We start from the raw sequence: 23108 nt of genomic DNA, 5'->3' as shown, positions 1-23108 counted from the left end.
GTGTTTGGTTCTGGTTCTGGGGATGCAGAGCAGAACCAGAAGACATGATAGTCTGGAAGGTTGACACAACAACAGCATTCTGTGATTTATAAACTAACAAAAGTATTTTAAAGTCTAAAGGGGTGAGAGCTTTAGAAATGGGGGGATGTTTTACGGTTTGCGTGATCAGCAGCGTTCTGGATCAGCAGTGCAGCTGTATGATTGACCTTTTAGACAGACCTGTGATACCACTAGCTGTTCTTATATTGGCCGTATAAATTGCCCATTTTGAAGAAACTCTTGTCTTTCGATAAAAAGTTTTGAAGCCGATGAGGTGTTTCATTTTTGGCAATATTGAAATTGGTTTATTTTGCAAAACTGCAACAAAAACACTTTTTTTTGCTTCACACGAGTCACTTGATCAAGAAAGTGATGTCGCCACTGTCACAAACCATAAAGATGAAGACAACAGGAAGTAGTTGGAGGATCATTTTATTTAAAAACATCGCATGTACAAGCTTATTCACATGTGATTTTGTGTTTCTTATTTAGTGGAAAAGCTGCAGTTGTGGGCAGTGAGTCACTGTAACCGACTGGGCTTCATGGATGGATGGATGGAGAATAAGGTCTAGAAGCTGTTTTGGGTTTTCAGGTGATGTATTTTTTTCTCCATAAGTAGAAACAATTGACCAACCATTCACAAAGTCCAAATAATCTGTACCCTGCTTTTAGAAATAAACACATTTACAGCAGATAAATGCAATAAAACACCTTAAGTACAGAAGAGAAACATTTTTTAATGCCAGGCTGAACATTTAGCTCTGACAGATGTCTAAATGACGATAAAACCCAGATGGAAACAACCCATGTCGAGGTGAGGTAGAAGAGTCTCACTCCGTCTTAAAGTCTCAGAGAGAAGCATCTGACTCAAGCCGACAGTCATTATGAGGATGATGTATCTGCAGTTTCTCCACTCTGACTCCTTGAAATATGAAAAGCCTTAAAGTGGGCTCCATTTTCCCACTCAGTGTGGAAAATACGTTCCCACACGGTCTGAGAATGACTCTTTGTTTCCTGCTTTTTTCACAGCTGCCACTTAAAGCTGTGCAGAGTAAATAAGTTGGCAACAAGGAAACTTTGCAGGCGCAGAGTGTCTCCTGCGGAGGGCCACCAGCATCAGGTCGTCGCTGTGGGAAAAAAAAGCACATTCACATGGATTTCACTGGAAGGTTTTTACCCAGAAATGTGTTGGACGGTTATACGATGTGATCCGAAGCTTCAGCTGAAGCGGACTGGTGTAAGATAATAAATGTGATGAGTGGGATCTTCCTGCGTGGTGGGTGGTTGGTTTCCAGCTCAGAAGAACCATGTTTCGTCTTCGGTTTCAAAAGCAGGGCGCTTCCTTGCTGCAGTCAGCATGCGGCCGCTCTGCTCCGGTCTACCATCAACTCTCCGTGTGGCCGGCTGCAGTTGGCAGGCCTCTGTCCAATCATCTTCACATCATTTCAGGCTCAGCTCAGTTCAGAGTCTCCCAGCGAGCGGGGTGAGGCTGAACGCTGCGTCTTATCGCAGAAGCTGATGAGATCAACCTGTGAGATCACGGCACAGCTGGACTTTTTACAGCCAGCTCCACAAATCAAACTTCTCCTGGTTTTATTTGGTCTGATTTCGCTCCAGAAATTCAGACCTGCGTTTACAGCCTGGCTGGAGCAGAAAACACAACCCCGAGAGGTGAAGGTAACGTGCTTATCGGCACGGAAAACTCAGAGGCTGACAGCGTCTCTGTCAGAGCTGGCGGACTCATCACTAGGTGAAGTGCTGCTCATGTTAATAGTCCGACTTATTTTACTTCACAAATATTGATAGATAGCAAAATGACTGAATCCAGTGAGTTGGTATCTGGCTTTCCATTTATTTAGGCAAATGAAAACTTGGAATGTGTGCATATGTGTTTAGTACCTAAAACCAATTGTAGAAGTTGCCTAATAAGTACATTTTTATCTCAAAATGAATCCAAATGTTCTGACCTGAGAGGTTTAGTTGAAAACAAACAGCGTCATGAAGTTCAAGGAATGCATCAGGAAAGCCGGGATGAAGGTTGTGAAGAAGTAAAACCCCTCAAATCACCACATAGTCACTAATGACATCTTCTAGTTTTTTTTCTGGATAAATTTCTTCTTGCCCTGTTGAGTATTTTGCAACGAAACCCTTCAATGGTTCTGCGATCAAACCTAAATATCTCAACAATCTCAGGAATCTGCCTCCCTCTGAAATATGTTTAGCATTTTTTGACTGAATCTGTAAAATCTTATGCACACATTAAAGACAGTTTTACAAAATATATATTGGACATCCAGAATGTTCCTTTAAAAAAATCCTTAAAGGTATAGCTCCACGTTTTCATAGCTTGATATGAACTTGCATCTTTTTAAATGGTGACAATGCTGCTTAATTAATGTTGGAACTCCTTCTGATTTTAGAATGAACTAAATTATGCAAAGATTAAAGTAAAAAAAAAAAACAACTAGTTGCTGTGTTTTCCTTGAAATCAATCCAATTTATTTCTAATGATTTTATTCTTTCATGTGAAAATCATTGTACTCCTTTTTGATTAACATTGATTTTTCTGAAGCAAAAAACAAGAGAGAGGCACATGAACCAATTGATGGGCAACTTTTTAAACTCGTAATTGTGTTTCTCTAGGTATTTAAAAAATATGTATTACTATGATCAACAGGTTTTCGACAGATTACTTAGTTCAACTTTAAAATAGAAAAATTTATTCTGACAAAATTCATAAATCCATGTCATACAAGTTTGTTTTAATGCTTGCATGTGTAATTTATTACAATCCTCCTCAGATTTCAAAAGAGAACGATTTTAGGTAAATAAAACTCTGGTTTTAAAGTCTAAACAGTCCAGAAGGAATGCTTTTAAAGCATTCTTTCACTGCTCAAACATTCATCCCTATCCACTATTCCAGTTGTGTTGACGTCTGAGGCCTCCCCAAAGTTTAAAGCTCTGAGAAATCATTTCTCCCGAACATGTGAGGTTGCAGAGAAATCCTTATGCTCGCAGGTTTGTGTGTTTTATTTCTCTTCGCTGCCCTGACGATCACGCTCAGTGCAAACAAAGTGAATGAAAATGTGGCACAGGGAAAATGCAAACGCAGTAACTGGGACCACATGTGACGAATATGAACCAAACGATGGCGTCTGGCAGGAGGCATGTCCGTGTAATTCTCTATCTGCAGTACAATCTAATCCAGCCGAGGCCAAAGCCCAGAGCGGTGCGGAGAGAGCACGGCCGTGCACGTCTGTGTTCACACGATAAATGAGTAGATTTCTACATCCACTGCTGACACGCTGTTATTAAATTCTGATGTCTGAGCTGACCTGAAGTCAGAGTTAAAATGCATTTGGTGCTTTATGGAGGAAGACTGAGGCGGGAATGACAAACCCCCCATGTAGCTCACTTCCACATGTGGCTGACTGTTACAACTTTTACTGATTGGCTCTTTTCAGAGTGACAAAAACATTGTTCTGGGAATAAGCTTGCTTTAGTTTATTGTTTTGCAAAGTGTTTTTTTTATTTATTAACTTGCAGCAGAAATTGATCACAGATCCTGGTACTGGAGTTATTCCAGGGGTCTGCAACCTTTGCAATCGAAAAAGCCATTTTACTCTTAATCCAGCGGAATAAAATTTATTTAGGACTGCAATTGTTAAATGATGGTTTGAAAAAAGATTTATTTCTCTTTTTAGGTTTTAAAAAAAGAAAAATTATTGTATTTGTGTACCAGTCATAGGAGGAATACCAGACAGAGGAGCTCCTCTGCACTAAATGGACACTTTATCCTGGATGAAATGCAGTTTTCTATTTTCACCTGAAGTCGGACATAAAATGCATTTGGTGCTTTATGGAGGAACATGGCAATATTTGCAAAGATTTGCAGAAGAAACTAGAAAAAAAAATACTTGGTACGATTTTGTGTTTTTGCAGGTCATCCATGTTAATGAGTTAATGTTTGTGGTTGTGTCTGTTTTTATTAAATTTGCCTTGGATTCTTCTTAATCAAGACAAACTTTTTGTTCTAAATAAAGTGAGTCAAAGTACATTAACGCAAATATGTTATACAGTTTGTGCAGAATTAAACATAAAATGTTGTTATGATAAAAGAATATGAATCTTTGGAATACAACGTTATATTTCAGTGTCACTGAGCTCATTTCCATAAACTGACGTGTATGAATGGTAATGTTTGTATTGATTATGTATTAGGTCGCCTCGGACCTCTCCCTCCTCATCAAAGCCAGCTCTTTCCCTCTCTATAATTATTTTCATCTGGTCGAAGCTGCTAAAGTGCAGGTTTCATCAGCCGCTATCGTCTGTCACCTTTCAGAGGGGGTGGAGGTGGAGGTAGAGGTGTGTGTGTGTGTGTGTGTGTGTGTGTGTGTGTGTGTGTGTGTGTGTGTGNGTGTGCGTGCGTGTGTGTGTGTGTGTGTGTGTGTGTGCAGGGGGGGTTTTCTTCAGGCTCATGAACATTTCAGCTGCAGCCACACGAAGTTTGTACATGAAGCCAGCAGGGTTCACTGCAAAGACCTGACCGGTTTCCTGCAGATCTCCGAGCGTTCTGCTGGAGCTGCTGCCGTCAGAGCGCCCTCCACTCCTGCAGGGCAAACATGATGAAGCTGGTGAAACACTCCAAGCTACAGCTCAATTAATAGGAACGGTCTGCAGGCCATGATGAAATGCCACATGGATTTATTTAGGGGGAAAATACACAAAACTACAAGCTGCTGTTAGAGCCACTCAGAGATGCGACACATGTTGGATCAATTCTGATCAACTGATCAACATATTGATCAGAACTGAATAAGCTGTTTGTTATTGTACCTAAATGAATCGGTCTCACAATCTATGAAAGATTTCTCCAAAGGGTGAATGCATCAAGCATCAATCAAGTTAACTATACTTGAATGAAGCTGGATGAGAAAAGCCACCAGGAGAAAATCGTGGATGGAATAAGAATATATTTATTTTTCTTCATGGACAATTCTATTTACAAATGATTCAAATAAACAGAAAGAAACATAAGCAGAACTTTATTTATATAAAAAAATTAAATGTTCAACAGGTTATCTAAGTCAATTAAAGGTTTAACTTTTCTCAAAAATGTGTTGCTCTTTCAGAAGCGACAAGAAGGATTTCAGATTAATTTTGAACCCTAATAACTAAAACTGAATTGAGTGGAAAAGGAAGGAAAATAATAATAATTTTATTTCTAATGCGATTTATTTATTAAATTGAAATCTCAGAGTACATTCACACGCTGATCTCAGTGCTCAGTTACTCCAGAAGCCAGCAGCTTCCGGGTTAGGAGTCGTCACAAGGTGATGATCAACCAATGAGAAGCAAGTGTGGAAAAATGAGCCACATTGCACTAAACAGGCTGAAAATAGATTCTGTTTCTTTTTCCTTAAAATTTCCAGAATGTAATTGTTGTGTGAATAAAAATTAATTTCAGAGTCATAGATTAAAACGTTAATCAGTAGTTCCAGTTAGTTTAATATCATGTGGGGTATATTTAAAATAATCCGCATGATACTTTGTGTAGACCTACTCAATAAAATAGAATATTATTTATTTATTTTAGGAACTTTATCTCTACGTGAAACACATTATATGGATTAACTGCACTCAGATGGATGTTTGAATGTCTTTTTTTCCTGTTGACTGTGATGATTTTTCAGATAGTTAATGAAAACCTGACATTTAAAATTAGAAAATTAAAACAGACCATTAAAAAATTTATGCAGAAATGTAGCCTTAATTACTTTCTTAAAGAGTGTCAGTTTTCACAAGGTACTTGTGAAAGGGTTAGAAAGGTCAAATGATCTATTATGATTAATAATAAAAACACAAATAAAAGTACATTTAAATGTATTTTGGGGTAACCGGGTCCTGACATCACATTTAGCGATTCTCCGCAGGTGACGCTGAGTTCCTGCTGATCCACATTGAGATGAATAAGTTGAGGTCATTCCTGCTTATCAGCAAATTTTCCTTTGGATATTTTCCAATCTCATTCCACTGGAAGAACCCGAAACTCACACAGGAGGGAAAATAAATTATTTCCTAGAAACATTAATGGATGAATGGTTCTAGCTTTTTTATTGTTTCTATGTACACATGCATGTAAGTTTTAAGATGAAAAACTCTGCTTTTTTTTATTGTGTTTGCTTCTGTTTATTAATCCTCTTCGTAAAGTTTACACCATGTGAATTAATCCTAATACGACCCAATAGACCCAGAACCTGATTTCTTACACCGTGTTCAGATAAGAATCATGTTAAATATTATGCTTTATGTGTGATTTCTGCCAGTTCACGTCAGGTCCTCACAGCTTGGTGGTTTCAGATCCATTTCAAACGGAGCCCTCAGTTCTGGACTGTTCCAGCGCCCCCTGCAGGTCGGCTGCTGCCATGGCAGCAAGTTGGATCAGAAAACACATAATCTCTGAGATGGCAGAGTGACTTGGACCACCCAAAATGATCAGATATGTTTTAGAGTTTGCCCTGGCTCTGATCACACACACACACGCACGCACGCGCACGCACTACCAGATTTTTGCAGGTTTTTGCTTCTTGTTTATTATCTTTGCAGAGCAGCGGCAAAGCTGCAGCTGATGGTGGCGCTGCAGCCCTGATCCAGGTCTTCTACCAGAACCAAATGTTGTGGTGGTTGCTGGAGAAGAGCGGAGTGTGTGATGTGTTGTGAGAGCGATCACTGCCAGAGGAGAAGCAGCAGAGAGTCTGAATCCTGCAGCTCAGCAGCTTCATGAGCTTTAAATGCCTCTGAGGTTCAGTCTTTCCAATCGCCTAACTGTCCTCAATCTGATGGGTAATTTTCAACCACAAACACTCTCACACACATGCGTATGCACACACACACACACACACGCACTATTACTGTGAGAAAAATACAGAAAGAGGCTTTGAGTTGGCTAAAACATACAGTATAGCCATCTTAGAGGGATTTTATAATAAGTGGTAAAATAATAAATTTGATCAACCAACATAAATTTTCCAATAAAACACCATGCAAACAGAGACCCAGTAGAAGTAATGTAATCAGTAGCAAAGAATGTATAACTAATAGCAAAGTTTAAGTAACTATTATTTTACCAGGGAGTCCCTTGAGATTAAATCTTTTTTGAGGGAGAGCTGCCGGAGTTAAAGACAAACAATTTGATTCATTATAAGCAACTTAAAGCTATTATTCTGGTGGTACAGCCAGCAAATAGTTCTTTCCCTGAAAGCACTGGAAATATTTTCTTTTTCCAATTTTAAATCAGTAGACTGTATTTAGTCCACCCACACACCCAAATTTGGTATGAACAATGCTGGAAGTCAGGCTTGCAAAGCCTATTTGATCAACCCTACAAACTTTCCATTTACCTATCCATCATTTTCCTCTAATCCAAAATCATTTTGAGATAGTCACAGGTCAAAGCAGGAAACTCAGGCATCTCAAAGTCTTTATATCATTAAAGAGAATCACAAGGAGTTCCCAGGACAGAAAGCATGCATAGTCCTTCCAGTGTGTTCTAGGTGTGTCCTGAGTAGAGAAGCTCATGAGATGCTCGTGTACGTGCTGCTCATACCCTTCCCTTTCCTCTCTGCTGTGCTACGGCTTCTCCTCATCAGCAGAGTCTGTCGTGAATGAGGAGGTGGAAGAACGTGATTTTTTTCACAGATAGTCTGTCTCATACTATAATCTCACGAAATGTTGACAGGTTTAACAAACATGTAAAAAAAAAGATTTTGATAAGTTACATATCCCAGCTTTAAAATCGCAGAGTGTTGTCGGAAGATGCAGAAATGCCTTGTTTGAAGAGGTCACCAACTTTCTGGAGAGTCAGTAGCTACAAACCGCCAAACTTCACATGACATCAGATTAGCTTTATTAATAACAGTGTGCAGGTTGGCACTAAGAAAAGCATTAAATCCAGTGTTGCTGCTCAGAACCTTGTAGATGGTGCTGCTCTTTTTTAAAAAAAGGATCTAATTGACAATGTTAGATGATCATGTTTCTCTGATAAATGTTACTTACTTTGCCACCATGTTTCCTTATTTTCTTGACTTTTGTAGTTGAATTCAGCTTCTATACATCACATAAATTGACTTTAAATGCTAAAACAATGGATCCTTCACAAACCCAGCAAAGCCCTGACGTCTACAGCTTAAATACTTCATTATCTGCTGTGCCGCCCCCTTATGCAGCTGCAATCGTTTAAGCTCTTCGTGTTGTTTGTTCTGCAGCCTCCTCTATTGTCAGATTAGTGACACAGCAGCTCATTAGTTCCTCCTCAATGAGATTTGATCAAACCACTGCATGGGCTTTAAGTCAACCGGCTCGCCTCTGTGTTTCTCCCTGGAGTCTGCATCTGTTTGCATCTGTAAAGATACGCAACAGAACAGCTTCAGGAGTTAGTGACAGCATACACAAAGCCGAAGAGTGATGGAAAGCAGCACAGAGAAACAACACAAACCAATAAGACGGAGATCTGATACTCAGGCCTTACAGACCGTTGATTTTTTAGAATATTGACAGTTTCTGCAACAAAGCAGACCAAATCTCTTTAGCAGCGCAAAGAAACTTTATCCCAGGTTTCCCCCTCCTCTAAGAAGCAGGATGCTCGGATTTCACCTCTGATTTAATAGAAGCAAAAGAGGTTGGATTTGGGGATATTTCATGTATCACTCTCCTCTTTCATTGCGGAGGAAATTAAAGTGAATAGAGTTGAAAACATGCATTTCTTCCTCCTCTTTTCATTCTTTCTCAGTCTAATCCGGCCAGGATCCATTCTGCCCGTTAGGACCTCATTAATGCGCTGAATTCCTGGCTGATCCCTGCTGCTGGATGTGTATTCGGCTGCAGGTGTAAACATGAGCTGAGGGGTTAAACCAGTTTTCATTATAACACTAAAAGCATTTCGTGTTGTGTGTGAACAAAGATTATTCCCAACCACAGGTCTCATAAATATGCAAACATGACCCCATGATATATTAAACTAGGTCAAGTTTTTTTTTAACTAACATTACATCAAAAGTGCAGAAGTTGTGAAATACCATCCAGGTCAACCTGCTTCCAGCTATCGAGTCTAAATATATCCAGGTGAAATCAAATGCACTGACCCACTTTTGGAGTGATTAGTTCCTGGATTTATCTGAGTTCCCTCTTGGTGTAATGCAAAACACTTTGTGAGGGTTTTTTTTTATCTTGAAAGGTGACATACGGTATATTAATGATTTTATGACAGTTTTATTCTGGTTTTATCCCAGTTTATCCTGCTTGTATTTCAAGTTCATTCTTGTTTCTTCCAGAGAGGTGAGCAGCAAGTATTTACATTCACTTGAGTAACATTTTGGAAATAAATTACTTTTATGAGTTGCTTTACTAAATCGTACGTTTTAGTCTTACTAAAACAACGTAATGTTATTTTGAAGTATTGCTACTCGTACTTGAGTAAAATCTCCAAGTACTCTACCCGCAGTGTGTAATTTCACTGAATGAAGAACAAATTTCTTTAACCAAAAATTCACCAGGCAGATTACACTTCCAGAATTTGTTATTTTAGTCTTTAAAACACATTGATTTGTTCTGATATTATTTGGATTTTTTCAGTTCTTCTGGTTTTGTCCTGGTTTAATCCTGATATTATCCTAATTTTAGCCTTTTATTGTATTGTTTTCCCTGTTATTTCTGGACTTGTTCTGCTTTTATTTAGCTTCAATGGACACATCCATTCAAATACATTTTCTGTTTTTGATCTGGATTCATCTGTTTTTTTTTTCCAAGTTTTATTCTAGTTCAGCCTGATTTTCTTCTTTTTTTCTCCTGGCTTTTTAACAAAATAATGATAAAATGAAAATCAGTTGAGGTTGCCCTTTGAACTGTCCATTTCCAAACTATGTTAAGGCAAACCCTACATGGAGAAAGAACATTCAAAAGTACAGCTGAAAACGTTTAAAACACTTTTCTTTCCTGGAGTAAACACCACTACAAATCAGTGAAAACAATTTTCACAGAAGTAACAAAAAATATAAGAGCTCCATCTCAGACTCTACATCCCTCATCTGGGATGTGACTTATAATTTTGGCTGAAAAAAGTACAAAACTACTGGAACAATAAGAGAAGAGACTAAATGTATTTTGTTGTAATAAATAGTACAATCAAACTGTTAAGCACGGAGACGGATGATGATGATTCGGACTTCTGCTGCTGCTGCTTCAGGATTTGCTTCCCTTCTGGCCTGATTCATCATCAGGACAAGCAGCCATTACAACACAGAATGACTGCAACAGAAAATAATTAAAGTGTTGTAATGGTTCAGTCAAAGTCCACACCTAAACTTGACCTAAGCTTGATCGGAAAGGATCAAGAGCTCAACAGAAACAAATGTCTACAAATGTTAGTTATTGAGAGTTACTGCTGCTAAAGATTGATCCCTGTTTCACTCACAAATGTATTTAATTAATAAAAGAAAACATCAAGATTTTCCTGTTGTTCTCTCGGTTATCAGACGTTTCTCCTTTGCTTTGTTGACCGAGTCTAGGGAGAAATATTTGTTGTTCCAGTTCAGGCTGAACTTTCTGTTTGCCTCCACCGATGCTGTTTTGCATTACAGCATCTGATTGTGAGGGACATGGGTTGGAGTTTGTGGTTTACGTTTGCTGCACATCTCTCTCGTTTCCTTTCCCTGTACAAAAAAAAGGAAAAAAGAAAATCCGTTGTTGATTCCAAGTTGTGTTTATCGTTGTATCTCCCAGATTTTTCCCATAAATGCACATTAAAACAGTATGACATTAACCAGAACATAACCCAGTGAGCTGCTTCCAGGCTGTGCTTATTGAATTACCCGACCTGCGATAGAAATCTGCAGCAGTTATGTGCCAATAACAACACACTGAGAGCGCTCTAATTGAAGAGACTGCAGTCAGGGTTGAGTAAAGGTTTTAAAGCATTACCAGGCATTGTTTACCGCAGCAGATACGCTCGCTGTAATGAAGTGTTCTGTCGATTTAAAGCATGGAGGGCTTTAAAATGCATCTGAAGGGAGCTGTTAAATGCCCTTATCCTGAAGCAGCTGATAAATATGTGCAAAATGTTGAGTTTTTTTTTTTACTTCCTCCAAACATTTTTCTGTGTGATTAAGACACATTGATTATCTGAACCCGGCTCAGATATTAAATTTTATGCCGAGGCTCCCTCTGAGGCACTGAGAGGAAGGGGGAAATATGGAAGTTGACCCTGGAAACTCCAGGGAGTCGTGGGGCCGAGCTCTGACAGTTTTCAGCTGCAGGGGAATGTTAATATGTATTTCCAGGATTACTGAATTATGTATATGACAAGCGTCTGGAGGAATGCTGCAGCTTTATGAGCACAGCCTGGTCATCTGCATGCTCCAGTTACTCCTAATGATGGTAATTATTACAAGGCTTAACTGTAATACAGGATTGATTCTCAGGCTCCTGGATAACCCCTCATGCTGGCACACTGCTCGTACCCTGGGGCCCCTCCTCAGCTGCCCCAACAAAGGCCACGTTGAGGCCCAGGACCAGCTCTCAGTGGGGTCCTCGGAGCCGGCTGGCAGCCCGTTCCTGACGAAGGTTAATACTCGGACACATAAAGAGCGGATTAAGAGCTTGGCTCACACGACTAAGGAGAAAATTGAAAGTTTGGAGGGAAATATGTGGCTAATTCCATTCTGTCAACAGTGGATATTAAAGTTTTTAGCTGCTATGTCAAATTATTTGTAAATCACAATGGCGGCACTGTTAAAATCCGCTTTAATTTCCAGGGGCAAGAAGTGATCGGGGAGTTTAAGTCTCATCCAGAGTCCGGCTTTTTAAGGGATTTACATGATTTTGTTGAAAGGATCGACTCACCTTCTGCTGCCTGACTGTACGGTTACATTAAAATCTTTCCATGTAGGAAAACACGTAACATATCTGCAGAAATCCACATGAACGGGATCTGAAGTCTTCTCCCCCCTGCAGAGGGTAAACTGGGATCTCTGGCACCTGTACTGGATTAATGGGGAGCCTCTGCCAGTAGCTCCACAGAGTTAAGCTGCTGGATTGAGTTTCAGAGAGGGGTGGGACCCACGCAGACCAGGTGCTGGCCGGGGAAAAACCTCCCAGGTTTCAACAATCTGGTTCTGTTTGTGCGCGGCTGAGCTCTCCTTCCATTGCTGCTGCTGCTTCTGCTGCTGCTGGGGGTCCGTCATGACGACGGACGCTCACACGACACAATATGGAGGAAGACCTGGCTGCTTAAGACCAGAACCAAGCTTTGTCACATTCACCTGCTTCCCAGATCATCCATCACTCAGCGAAACAAAAAGTTGCAGTGGAGTTTAGTTTGATCATCTTACTAACTGAAGCACATGTCAAAAGATTTCAAAAAAGGATGAAGGATGTTGTCCACTGCTTCACTTCATTTTTGGAATAAAAAATATAATAGTTTATGTTCAACCAGACATGTCATTGTCATTTCCTATTTATTTATTGGGTTTGAAAATGTAGACTAATGTTTCTGTTGTATGTTTTCTGCTGAGGCTGAACTAAGGATAACTGAGGATGAGAACTAATTACAGATGTTTGACGTTTCTCCAGGCTTGTAGTTTGACTTTCTGGCCTAAATCAAAGAAGAAATTACTGTTAAATTTTATTCACCCAGCGAAACAAAATGTTTAAAGAGACAACATGATAAAATATTGTATAAAACAACATAATACGAAATACAAACATAAACTTAAACAAAAAATCTGACCAATGCAATGACATAATTTGATACAAAATAATATGATGCCATATAACACAATATTATAACATTAAATGATACCACATAAAAGAGATACAGCATAAAATAATCATAGATAAATAAATAAGCAAATATTTAAATCAGTGAATTTGGTGATAACATACAAATGTATAACTTAAACAAGTGACCGTGCAGCATGTAACAAAATCATACAATTGACTTCATTTCATTAGAAACAATTTCTTACAATATGTTCCAACATGATACAATAATACAATATGATGCAATACAGAGAAACAAGACATGATGCAATAGTAAATGATACAATGTAATTCAATACCCTCTGACACAATACAGTCAACAATAATGTGAAGTAAAAAGACATAAAATATGATATTTCATATCAGTGCTGCTTTTAATCGACCACAATAGTTTCTTAGAAAAACTTGAACACGTTGTAGGAATCAAAACAGCACAGAGCTCATCTAAATCTCATTCGTCAGACAGTTTAAACTTTGTTCATGTGAACAATAAATCTTCACAGAGCAGGGTTACCAGTGGAGAACCACAGGGCTCTGTGCTTGAACCAGTTCTTTTCACTATTCACATGGATCCAATTAATACAATCATCATCTTGGCATAAGTAAATTAGTTTTATTTCTGTGTTCATTTGCTATAAGTTGCCACTCATTAAATTTGAATGCTCTCCCTTGCTATTTTCCACTTTCCTCTAAGTTATCATTTCCACATTGTTTGTTTTCTCTCCGGGTTTGTCTATAAGACACTCAAGTTTGAAACATTGAAAAAGACTTCTTGCAAAACATAAGATTTCATCAGTTTATATCTGGTTTCTGTTCCTGAAAAACATCCACATGCAGTAACTTCTGACCATTAACAAACACTCAGATAGTTTGTCTCGCTGCAGTGATGATTTTAACTTTGTTTAACTCTGCTGTTTAGTTCTGTTCTAAATATTCAGAGAAGTTACACATTTCCTCACTGAAACTTTGAGCTTGATCCCACCAGAATGTGGATCTGCTCTGTGAGTTATTAGCAGTGATGGGGCCTTGTGTTAAATCATTCTGAGCGAGGGCTCCACACACGGCTGTGACATGTGTGTGCACACGTTAAAGACATGTTAAAGTGGCGTGTTGCGCAGAGACAGAGCTGAGGTCTAAATTCTACACTGCTGCCTTGTTTTGATAGAATAATTCCAGGTTTCATTATGTTGCTGCCAGCCTGCAGAGCTCATTTGAATTTCTTATAAATCCAAAGTGTGTTAAGTAGCACCTCTGTGAAAAGAGGGGGAGGCGGAGAGCACGTTTCAGACCTTCTAATGTGAAAATGTGTTTTTGATTCCCGACTTGACATGCAGTCAGAGGGCTGTGAGTGTGTGTGTGTTTCCCTGATCCTGCCTGTAATCAGTAATTACCAGGATTGGCTGATGGATTCTAGTTATAATGAATGATTGATGAGCGCTGAAAGAGCGCGCCCGGGCCATTTCTGTCCTCTGACAGCCTGATGTTAGCTCTGAATTGAAACCATTTAAGTAGAAAATGACTGGACGCAGGAAAGGCTCAATAGCAGGTACCGCGCTGCCATTTGAAAAGTGGACGTCTGCATTCAGCCTCCTTTGAATAGCCTGAGTGAAACCTGAGCTGCTGCTGAGGCCCAGAGAAGAAAAACACACTTTAATGTCTAAAGAGCATTTTGATTTGTTTGGACTGTTTTCATGTGTGCAGCCCACAGCCAGGTTTTAACTCTGCAATCCCCTGTCATTGATGTGGACACTTTTTACACTCCTCCTCCTGTTTTTGTATGTTTACGCTGCATTTTTTTCCCCCAGCCAGGATTAGGCCTGAAATAACTGAAACAGGTTTTAAATCAGTTCAAACCCCCCGCAAATATCTATATCTTTGACATGAGGGGAAAAAATGTTTAAAAGGGATTTATTTATAGATTAGATCCTCAGATCAAAGCCCCTATGTGTGGCGTCTCCATGTTTTTCTCGTGCATGAATGAATAAGTTTTGCTTTTGGTATTTTGCTTTACTGAATATTGGTGTAGTTACATCTTTTCTCTGCTAATGTGATCGGCAGGAGACCTGTCCAGTTCCACTAAAATGTTTAGATCCAATCATTAATGGCAAAAATATCATTTTATTTGGTGCTTTCGATGATGATTTATTTGATCTGCTGAAAAGCTTACTCAGCATGCAACAAAACAATAAATGGGCACTCAATTTCAAATTTAGAATTACACCTAAAGCCCCAAATATATGAATACATTCTCACAAGTTTGGCAAAATGCTGCTCAGCTAAACATTTGCCCATTCATTTTGGTAGAACTAGTTAACACTGGTTTGTTTTCTGGTACAGATGTGACTTTGTGGCCAATAGGAATTGAGGTTGGTCGTTTTAGATACTTTTTTTTAAATACAAGTTTCAACCATTTGAACTAAACTGTCCCTCAAAGGTGAAATAAAAGCTCAAAAGCACCACAGGGACCCCCAAGAATCAAACTCAGAAGGAACTGGAAATTGTAGGAACAGCAATGCCACTCCCTCCAGTGAAGCCAATTTAAAAACGACGCACTAATTTGCTGCAGATGAAGAAAAAGTTTTCACTTTGAAATCAAAGCATTAAAAAGCGTTTTGAAATTAACTGCTGCCCATTCGAACAGGTCGGACATCATTTGATTTGATATCAACAGTGGAGTTGTTTGGCCACAGTGACCAGAAGTGTGTTTGGTGGACTCAGAGTGACCTGTGGAGCACGGTGGTGGCAGCATTATGATGAGAAGCTGTTTTAAGAAAGAGAACTGACTCTAAATTCTTCAAAACAAATGTTAACATACAAAGTATAATAAAGACATTTATGCGTAAATAACCTCATTACCGTAGTACGTGACAGAGTAGCCTCTTGTTGCTTTGTGACACAGATGTACAGGCTTTCAGTGTCCAAAGAAAGTAATCATCTCTATTGTGATATATTTTGATGATGTTCTCCTTTAGAGCTGCTCAGTGTATCTGTGTAAACATGAATTTGATCAGCAGCTCTAAGCGTGTTTCTCATAGATCACCGGTTCCTTCACAGTAAAGCTGCTGTTTCTTCACATTGAGATGATTCACATGAAGTCGTTCATGGATTTCCAGGGACAGAATCCCTGGGCGGGTCCAGAATTTTCTGGAAAGAATACAAATCCCAGTAGGCTTTGCAAACACATTGGGATCTATTGGATGAAGCTGGAGGAAGTTGTTTAGTTTTTTTTGTTTTTCAGAACAAACAAAAAAAATAAACATTTAGGTTTGAATATTGATTACATATTAATCTGCCATCTACTCTAGTTTTGAAAGCTGTCCTCCTCAATCAGGAATATGTGCAGGTATGATTATTTTAAATAAAAGGTAGAAACTTGTTATTAAGATCTTCATATGAAAGAAGAACTTCGTTTCTACCAGGGAAGAAAAGCTGACGATTTTAATCCAAATCTTTGCAGCAGCATCTTCAATGAGCTGATGCTCTGAGGTTTTTGGCCTTTCTGAAAACTGCAATTCTGCAGCCCTTTGTGTTGAACATTCAGCAGTACATCCAACTAACCCTGTCAAATATGATCATTTCATTCAATATTTTCATGTACATACAATTTATTATCTCATTGGAAGAAAACAGCATTACACAGTCATAAGACATTGATGAAAACATGTTTAAAATCAATGGTTCTATTGCAAATGTCTTCAAAATCACACAACACCAGAGGGTAAACTGGCTGTCTGGTAGTGTCAGAATTTAGGTAATCTGATTGCTCAGAACAAAGAAACAGTTCTTTCATTATTTTTGAACAATTTGTTGCTTCTTGATGAACAGGTTGGAAATAATGAAATACATTTTATTAATAATAGAAACAATTTTATTTGTGAAGAATTAGATGACATCAAAATGATTATAAAAGGAACTCAACAGAGCCTTAACTTTGTGTTCCTCTGGCTATTTTCTCTCATGACTATATTATTGGTTTCTCTCCTTTAAATTTTTATTTAACTCACTGGACCTAAATAAAACATTTAGAAATAAGCTTTTCAAATTGATTAAGGTAAGAAGATATAAGATCCCATGTTCAATTTCTGTTTAAAGTTTTCTTGAGCAAAACCTAAAAGGTATTCTAAACTATAACATTGAATGAAATTGATTATTTAAAGCAACATTTACATTTATTAGTTTGTATAAGCTTTGGGTTTTCATGTCTTTGGAATTTTTATAGCGAAGATAATAAATAAAGAAAAGTTTGTTTCTTTTTTAAATCAGCTGCAGAAAAGGATCATTTTCTGAATTTTGTTCAAGCTGTTGTTTCAAGAACATGATTGAAAAGAAACCAGATTCTGGTATCTGTAGTCTTTGATGTGCGGAGCAGATATTAAATCTGTGGTGAAGTTAGCAGCCTCTGCGGTTTGGTTTTAGCGGCAGCAAAAGGTATTTTTATGGTGGGGAACAGATCAGAGTCTGAACACAGACCGATAGATTTAACAAAAAAAAAGCCCAGAGACTGCAGGTGTGTGTATGTGCGTGTGTGTGTGCGTGCGTGTGTGTGTGTGTGTGTGTGTGTAGGTGTGTGTGTGTGTGTGTGTGTGTGTGTGTGTGTGTGTATTAGAGATGGTCGATGGGATTAAAACAGATGTATTAGTCCGCTTTTTGTGTCTCGTTTCAAACACACACCTCTTGTATGTGTATCTATCTATCTATCTATCTATCTATCTATCTATCTATCTATCTATCTATCTATCTATCTATCTATCTATCTATCTATCTATCTATGTGGCTGTTCTGTGATGTTTCTGTTCTGTTGCTTTTCATGTCAAACACGTTTGGTTTTGCAGAAATTCTTTATTCTTCTCGCTCTGCAGCAAAGTGTAAGAATAAATGCGAAAAATAATAACAGCATGCAGACGACTGCAATCACAGAGTGACTGCATCACAGAAATAAAGAATATGTTTATATATAAAAAAATAAAAAAATCTTTTTTTTTTTCGTCGATAGTGGGGAGGAAAAAAAGGAATACTTGAGCCTTTTTGAATGAAAAACATTTATTTATTCCGAAAATCTCTCGAATCAGCATAAAATTTGTTTTTGTGAATCTGTGGAAATACAAACAGTTTAGAGTTTAAGCTCAGAGAGAAATGAAACGTTGTCCCGAAGCCAGAGAAGGTGTTCGCACCTCCTCCTGCAGATGAGCTCCAGTTGATGCAAGCTGCGGTGAAATGAGTAATAAACAAAATCTGTTCTGTTGATAGTAAATATTGTTTTCATTTCAGGGTCATTTCTCTGCAAAGCGCACATATGCAGAGGTAAATATGGTTTTAATCTCTCAGTCGCAAAAAACAAAAACAAAAAAAAAAACAAAAAAAGAAAACAGAAACCCGACGGCTTCATCACTCTGTAGGAGGTCAGGTCCAGTTAAAGACGGGCTGAACAAAACTTTACACTCAGTGAAAAAATAAAATAAAACAAAACTTTTAAAAAACTAGTTATAATTAAACAACATCTGCAAATTGGTAATACTGAACACTTTCCCCTCTCCAGTTGCAAATGTTTAGATTACATTTAACTTCTTGATGAAGTGAAAAAGCGTTCATGACAATAAAATGATAATCTAAATATAAGTTTTTTTTTAAATTATTTCAGATCAAATGAAACATCCTACGCGGAGTAAATAATAATAAAAAAAGAAATATATCAAGTTTATTATGAGCTGCATGAATCAAAGCATGATTCCAGTTAATTTAGACACATTTACTGGAATAAAAACGTGGTAAACGTAACGAAGAAGCGGCTCTTAAAGAAAATATTCCGATATGTTCAATTAGCTTTCTCCCCGGTTTAAAGTTTGTGAAATAAGTTAATTTATCATTTTGAATCACTCGGAAATGATCTCTGCATAACTGTACGACCTCGTTAATCACACCTCGGATCTGAACGGCACATTTTCACCTCATCAGTTTATCTGAATGCCTGACGCGCGCATGTGTGAACTCCCCATTGAGTCTTAAATGCAATCAACAGCTTCCATTAAGGTCTGCGATCTGTTCTCCTTTAGGGGTCTGAATGGAAGCGATAATGGGCCGTTATCTTATCCCGGTCAGGGAAGAGGGGGAGAGAGGAAACTGCTGCCAGNTGACTTATTCCCCACAGAGAGCAGAGCGGAGGCCGGGTAATGAGAGGAATATCAGATTTAATGCGCGGCAGTTTGCGTCTGACATGAAATCAGGTTCGTTTTGGATCATATGCGCAAAAACAGATGAAGGCGCCGATTAAAATCGTGTTTCAGTGTGAAAAGCAGAGTCAATTCGGATTGTGAAGAGGTCTAGGAAATAGCCTGCAAGCTGCAGTTTGACTCCGAATCTAAACACGTTTAATGATCCAAACTCCTGACGTTTGGCGGCCTGCACGCACTAACGCCGCTGTTCCCTCTGATGGCTCCGACGACGGGGGAATAATCGGATTACTCCGCAGGAAGAGCCTCCGTGACCCGACAGCGCCTTTCCAATAGTCTGCAAACACTGCGGATTATCTTAATTCAATTAATTCTCAATACACAAACCCGCGGCCCTTCAACCCGGCCTGACGCAGCCTCTGCGCCGTGACGTCACGGCCTATAAGAGCAACCCCGCGCGCAGCAGTTCGCATCCTGAACCGGAGCTGACTCTGCAGCGCGTGCAGAGGAGAGAAGAGCGCAGCCGCGTCACCATGTCGCCTTCAGCCTGAACTTTCTTTCCGCTTCCTCAGGAGTTTTGATTCCCAGTTTGATCCAGTTTTTCCTCCTCCTCGCAGCCGCGTGATGCCCGCCGGGATGTTTAGCATCGACAGCATCCTGTCCGGACGGCCGAGCTGCAAGGAGCCGCTGCTGCTGCACCGGAGCGGCCCCGTGGTGCTGCCCGCCGGCCTCACGGACACCATCTACACCGACTATAGCGGACTGTACTCGGCCGCCCGCGGACCGTCCCCGCCGGGGGTCCACGCTTTGACCGGGGCAAGGATCGGATATAACGGCTACTACTACGGACAGCTGCAGGTCCAGGGGCCCGGAGGAGGTCCGCCTTGCTGCGGGGCCGTGCCCGGCCTCAGTCCGCAGCAGTGCCCCTGCTTCCCCGCAGGTAGGGAACCCCGCCACAGTTCTCAATTCACAGCTTAATAGAAATTAAATATGTTTCTCAACAATGTAAATTACTATTTTTTTATGTGACGCAAATAAGATGAATATGCATTTGTTGAATTGTTTCAGTTGTATTAGTTTTAAAAATGATCGTTAAAAGCAAATCTGAACATCGTCTCTGACCTTTACAAACATGTTAATCTTTTCACAAGTTTAAACGTGTTTTAAGACAAGAAGATGTTAAATGCGCAAAAATGGCGCTTTTTTTTGATTTCTTAAGCTAAAACTTCACATTTGATCGGATTTCTGCTGTTCTGTTTTCTGTTTTCGGTGGTTTGTGTTGTCCTCAATGTTCTGTTAGATCAGGAAAAAGCTTTTAAACCGCAGAAAACCTTAAAGATGGACAAATTTAAGACAAACATAGGCTATACACGCTGATGTAGCAAATAAATCTACGAAATATCCTCATTTCTGCGCCTCAGACGCTTCGGTTTGTCCCCGTCTTACAGGCTACGACAGCCCGGCCTCGGTGCTCCTGTCCCCGGTTCCTCACCACATGATGTCCTACATGAACATGGGCAGCCTGTCGCGGACCGAGCTGCAGCTCCTCAACCAGCTGCACTGCCGCAGGAAGCGCAGGCATCGAACCATCTTCACCGACGAGCAGCTGGAGGCTCTGGAGGGCCTCTTCCAGGAGACCAAGTACCCGGACGTGGGGACGCGGGAGCAGCTGGCCCGGAAAGTTCACCTGCGGGAGGAGAAGGTCGAGGTGGGATACGTTTTCTGTCCTTTCTTTAAATGTTGATTGAAATCAGGAAGACATTTATCTCTTTTCATTTATTATTATTATTATTATTATTATTATTATTATTATTATTATTATTATTATTATTATTATTATTATTATTATTATTATTATTATTATTAAATACAAATCAATTAGTTGTAAAAAATACATTTAGTTGCAGAATTAAATAATATAAGAACACAGACTGTAAATATCTACAGAAATATATTAGCATGGTTGATATGTATATATGCAAATACAATAGTACACTAGAGTGGAAGGTAATAAAGGATTTTATTAGAGACTATAATAATATATATTTGCATTTGCAATTGATCTCACATTAATGTTTAATTAATGTGGATTATTATTATTATTATTATTATTATTATTATTATTATTATTATTATTATTATTATTATTATTATTATTATTATTAATTTATTGATTTGCTTTTTTACTTCATTCCAGTGTATTTCTTTTCAAAATATTTGAATCATTGGTCCATTTATTTAACAATTCCTTTTTACAAAATTATAACCTTTTGAAAATTATTAAATTCGGCTATTTGTACAAAAGATTCGGTAATAAGCCTTATTAGTTTTATGCGCTGTTTTCTGCGTATCTTTTCTTGTCTAAAACGTCTCCTGAAATTGAGACCCAGTGTGTTAACAATATTTACCAGTGAAAATGAAAGTGTGGAAAAAAGCAAAGACAATATAGATAGTATTAATGTAAAATGAATAAATAAATAAATGAATAAATAAATAAATTAAACGGGTACAAATAAGATTATTTAATCTCATTTTTTAAACGCTAATCTTAATCCTAAAAAAACCCAACATATTAAAGTCTGCATTTTTTGCCATCAAAATGATTGTTTCTAAATCATAGTGGGAATCCATTTGCATATGAGAGTTTTCTCACTTCTTGCCTCCTGCGTCCCGCAGGTGTGGTTCAAGAACCGTCGCGCCAAGTGGAGGCGGCAGAAGCGCTCCTCCTCCGAGGAGTCGGAGAACTCTCAGAAATGGAGCAAAAAAGCGGAGAAAACGGACGGGACTAAAAGCGAAGCGGACTCTGACAGCTGATGGAGACGGGGACGCGCGTGATGTGATGTTGCACAGGTGTACATATCGTTTTATTATTGTCTCTGTGACGCTTATTTATGTTTAATTTAAAACTCCTTGTATGTCGTGGTTTAAAGCGCGCGCACTCACGGTGCACCATGTGACCGTTTGTGGATGTTAATCGTCGGTGCACGTGCAGATTCACAACCTCTCGTGTGTAATTAATTAGAAATAAAGTGACATCCTTAAATGGCAGCGGAAGACGTCGCTCTGCGCGCGCACACCATGCGCGCTCACAGCGCTGGACTTCCGACTGAAACTGCAGAAATCAGAAGTTTGAATTTGGATTTCACTGAAGGCAAAATGATAAATGATCCAATCTTACAGCGGAACCTGTTTGGGTTTCTGACAAATTTCACTAAGCAAATTGAAAATACCAACATGTTGGAACAAAAATGTGTTTTTATCTCCAAACCAAAAAAGATGTAAATTAAATTTACAGAAACAGCAGCAGAAAGGAAGCTCATCTGAAGCTGATTTGTGTTTCAGGGTGTAAAAAACATATTTTCTTTTATTTATCTGGTCTTGTAAATATGATTATTGATATGATTATAATGAATCTTATTTAATCTCTCAGTTAGAGTGTAAAATATCTTAATTTCTGTCATGAAAAACATACAAAAATAAATTCCTGCACATCTGTTTTCAGAAATTCAAACTCGGTTTCAAGAAAATTATGAGTCAAATGTTGGTAAAAGTGCATCTTTGTAACTAGATATGAATGTCTCATTGTATCTGTGAAAGATGTGAATAAATATAATTTTATGTAAATATGAAACTAAGTAGATAAATAAGAACCTCTGTGAGGTACAGATCAATCTGAAGGCAAAATGAGCCAAACTGGAATATAATTTTTTTTTCTCATTGTTTAGCAGCAGAAACAGAAACAAGACGCAGGTAAAAGCTCTAATACCTGACACAAAAACAGCGTGTTTGCAGGTGGATATGTTTGTCAAACGTTCAGCATTAAATCAAATATGAAAAACAAAGAACTAAATTAAATCTGAATAAAAAAAATATAAGCGCAATACAAGTCATTTTGTTGGTTATTTTTCCAGCAACGTCTGTTTTTTCTCATGCCTTTCTGTCATTTAATTTGAAATGTAACATTTTAAAGCAGCGGGTGTTTCGGTTTTACAGATACAGAAAGAGATCTGCATATGGAAGTCCAGTAAGATACAAAATGCAGCCCTAAAAATAATCGCGACCTGAAATTCACTTCAAAACCTGATAATT

At 38.7% G+C, this 23108-nt stretch overlaps 1 protein-coding gene across 1 annotated transcript; it reads left to right on the top strand.

The window, feature by feature from the left end:
* Positions 1-19509: 19509 nt before the first annotated feature.
* gsc (goosecoid) lies at positions 19510-22894 on the top strand. The gene is made up of 3 exons (XM_008400123.2): positions 19510-19959; positions 20468-20727; positions 21696-22894. Exons 1-3 carry the CDS (start codon positions 19644-19646, stop codon positions 21831-21833), a joined length of 714 nt encoding a protein of 237 aa, XP_008398345.1. The 5' UTR covers positions 19510-19643; the 3' UTR covers positions 21834-22894.
* Positions 22895-23108: the final 214 nt, after the last annotated feature.

Source organism: Poecilia reticulata, linkage group LG22 (assembly GCF_000633615.1).
Source record: "Poecilia reticulata strain Guanapo linkage group LG22, Guppy_female_1.0+MT, whole genome shotgun sequence".
In the NCBI taxonomy this organism is placed as follows: Eukaryota; Metazoa; Chordata; class Actinopteri; order Cyprinodontiformes; family Poeciliidae; genus Poecilia; species Poecilia reticulata.
Note: the sequence above shows the minus strand (reverse complement) of the source record. Positions and strands in the feature narration are given on the sequence as shown.

Bases quoted from the DNA above. Each gene is read 5' to 3' on its own strand.
- gsc (XM_008400123.2), top strand. From the start codon at position 19,644: ATGCCCGCCGGGATGTTTAGCATCGACAGCATCCTGTCCGGACGGCCG. The intron at 19,960-20,467 runs GTAGGGAACCCC...CCCGTCTTACAG, and splicing joins GTGCCCCTGCTTCCCCGCAG to GCTACGACAGCCCGGCCTCG. The intron at 20,728-21,695 runs GTGGGATACGTT...TGCGTCCCGCAG, and splicing joins TGCGGGAGGAGAAGGTCGAG to GTGTGGTTCAAGAACCGTCG.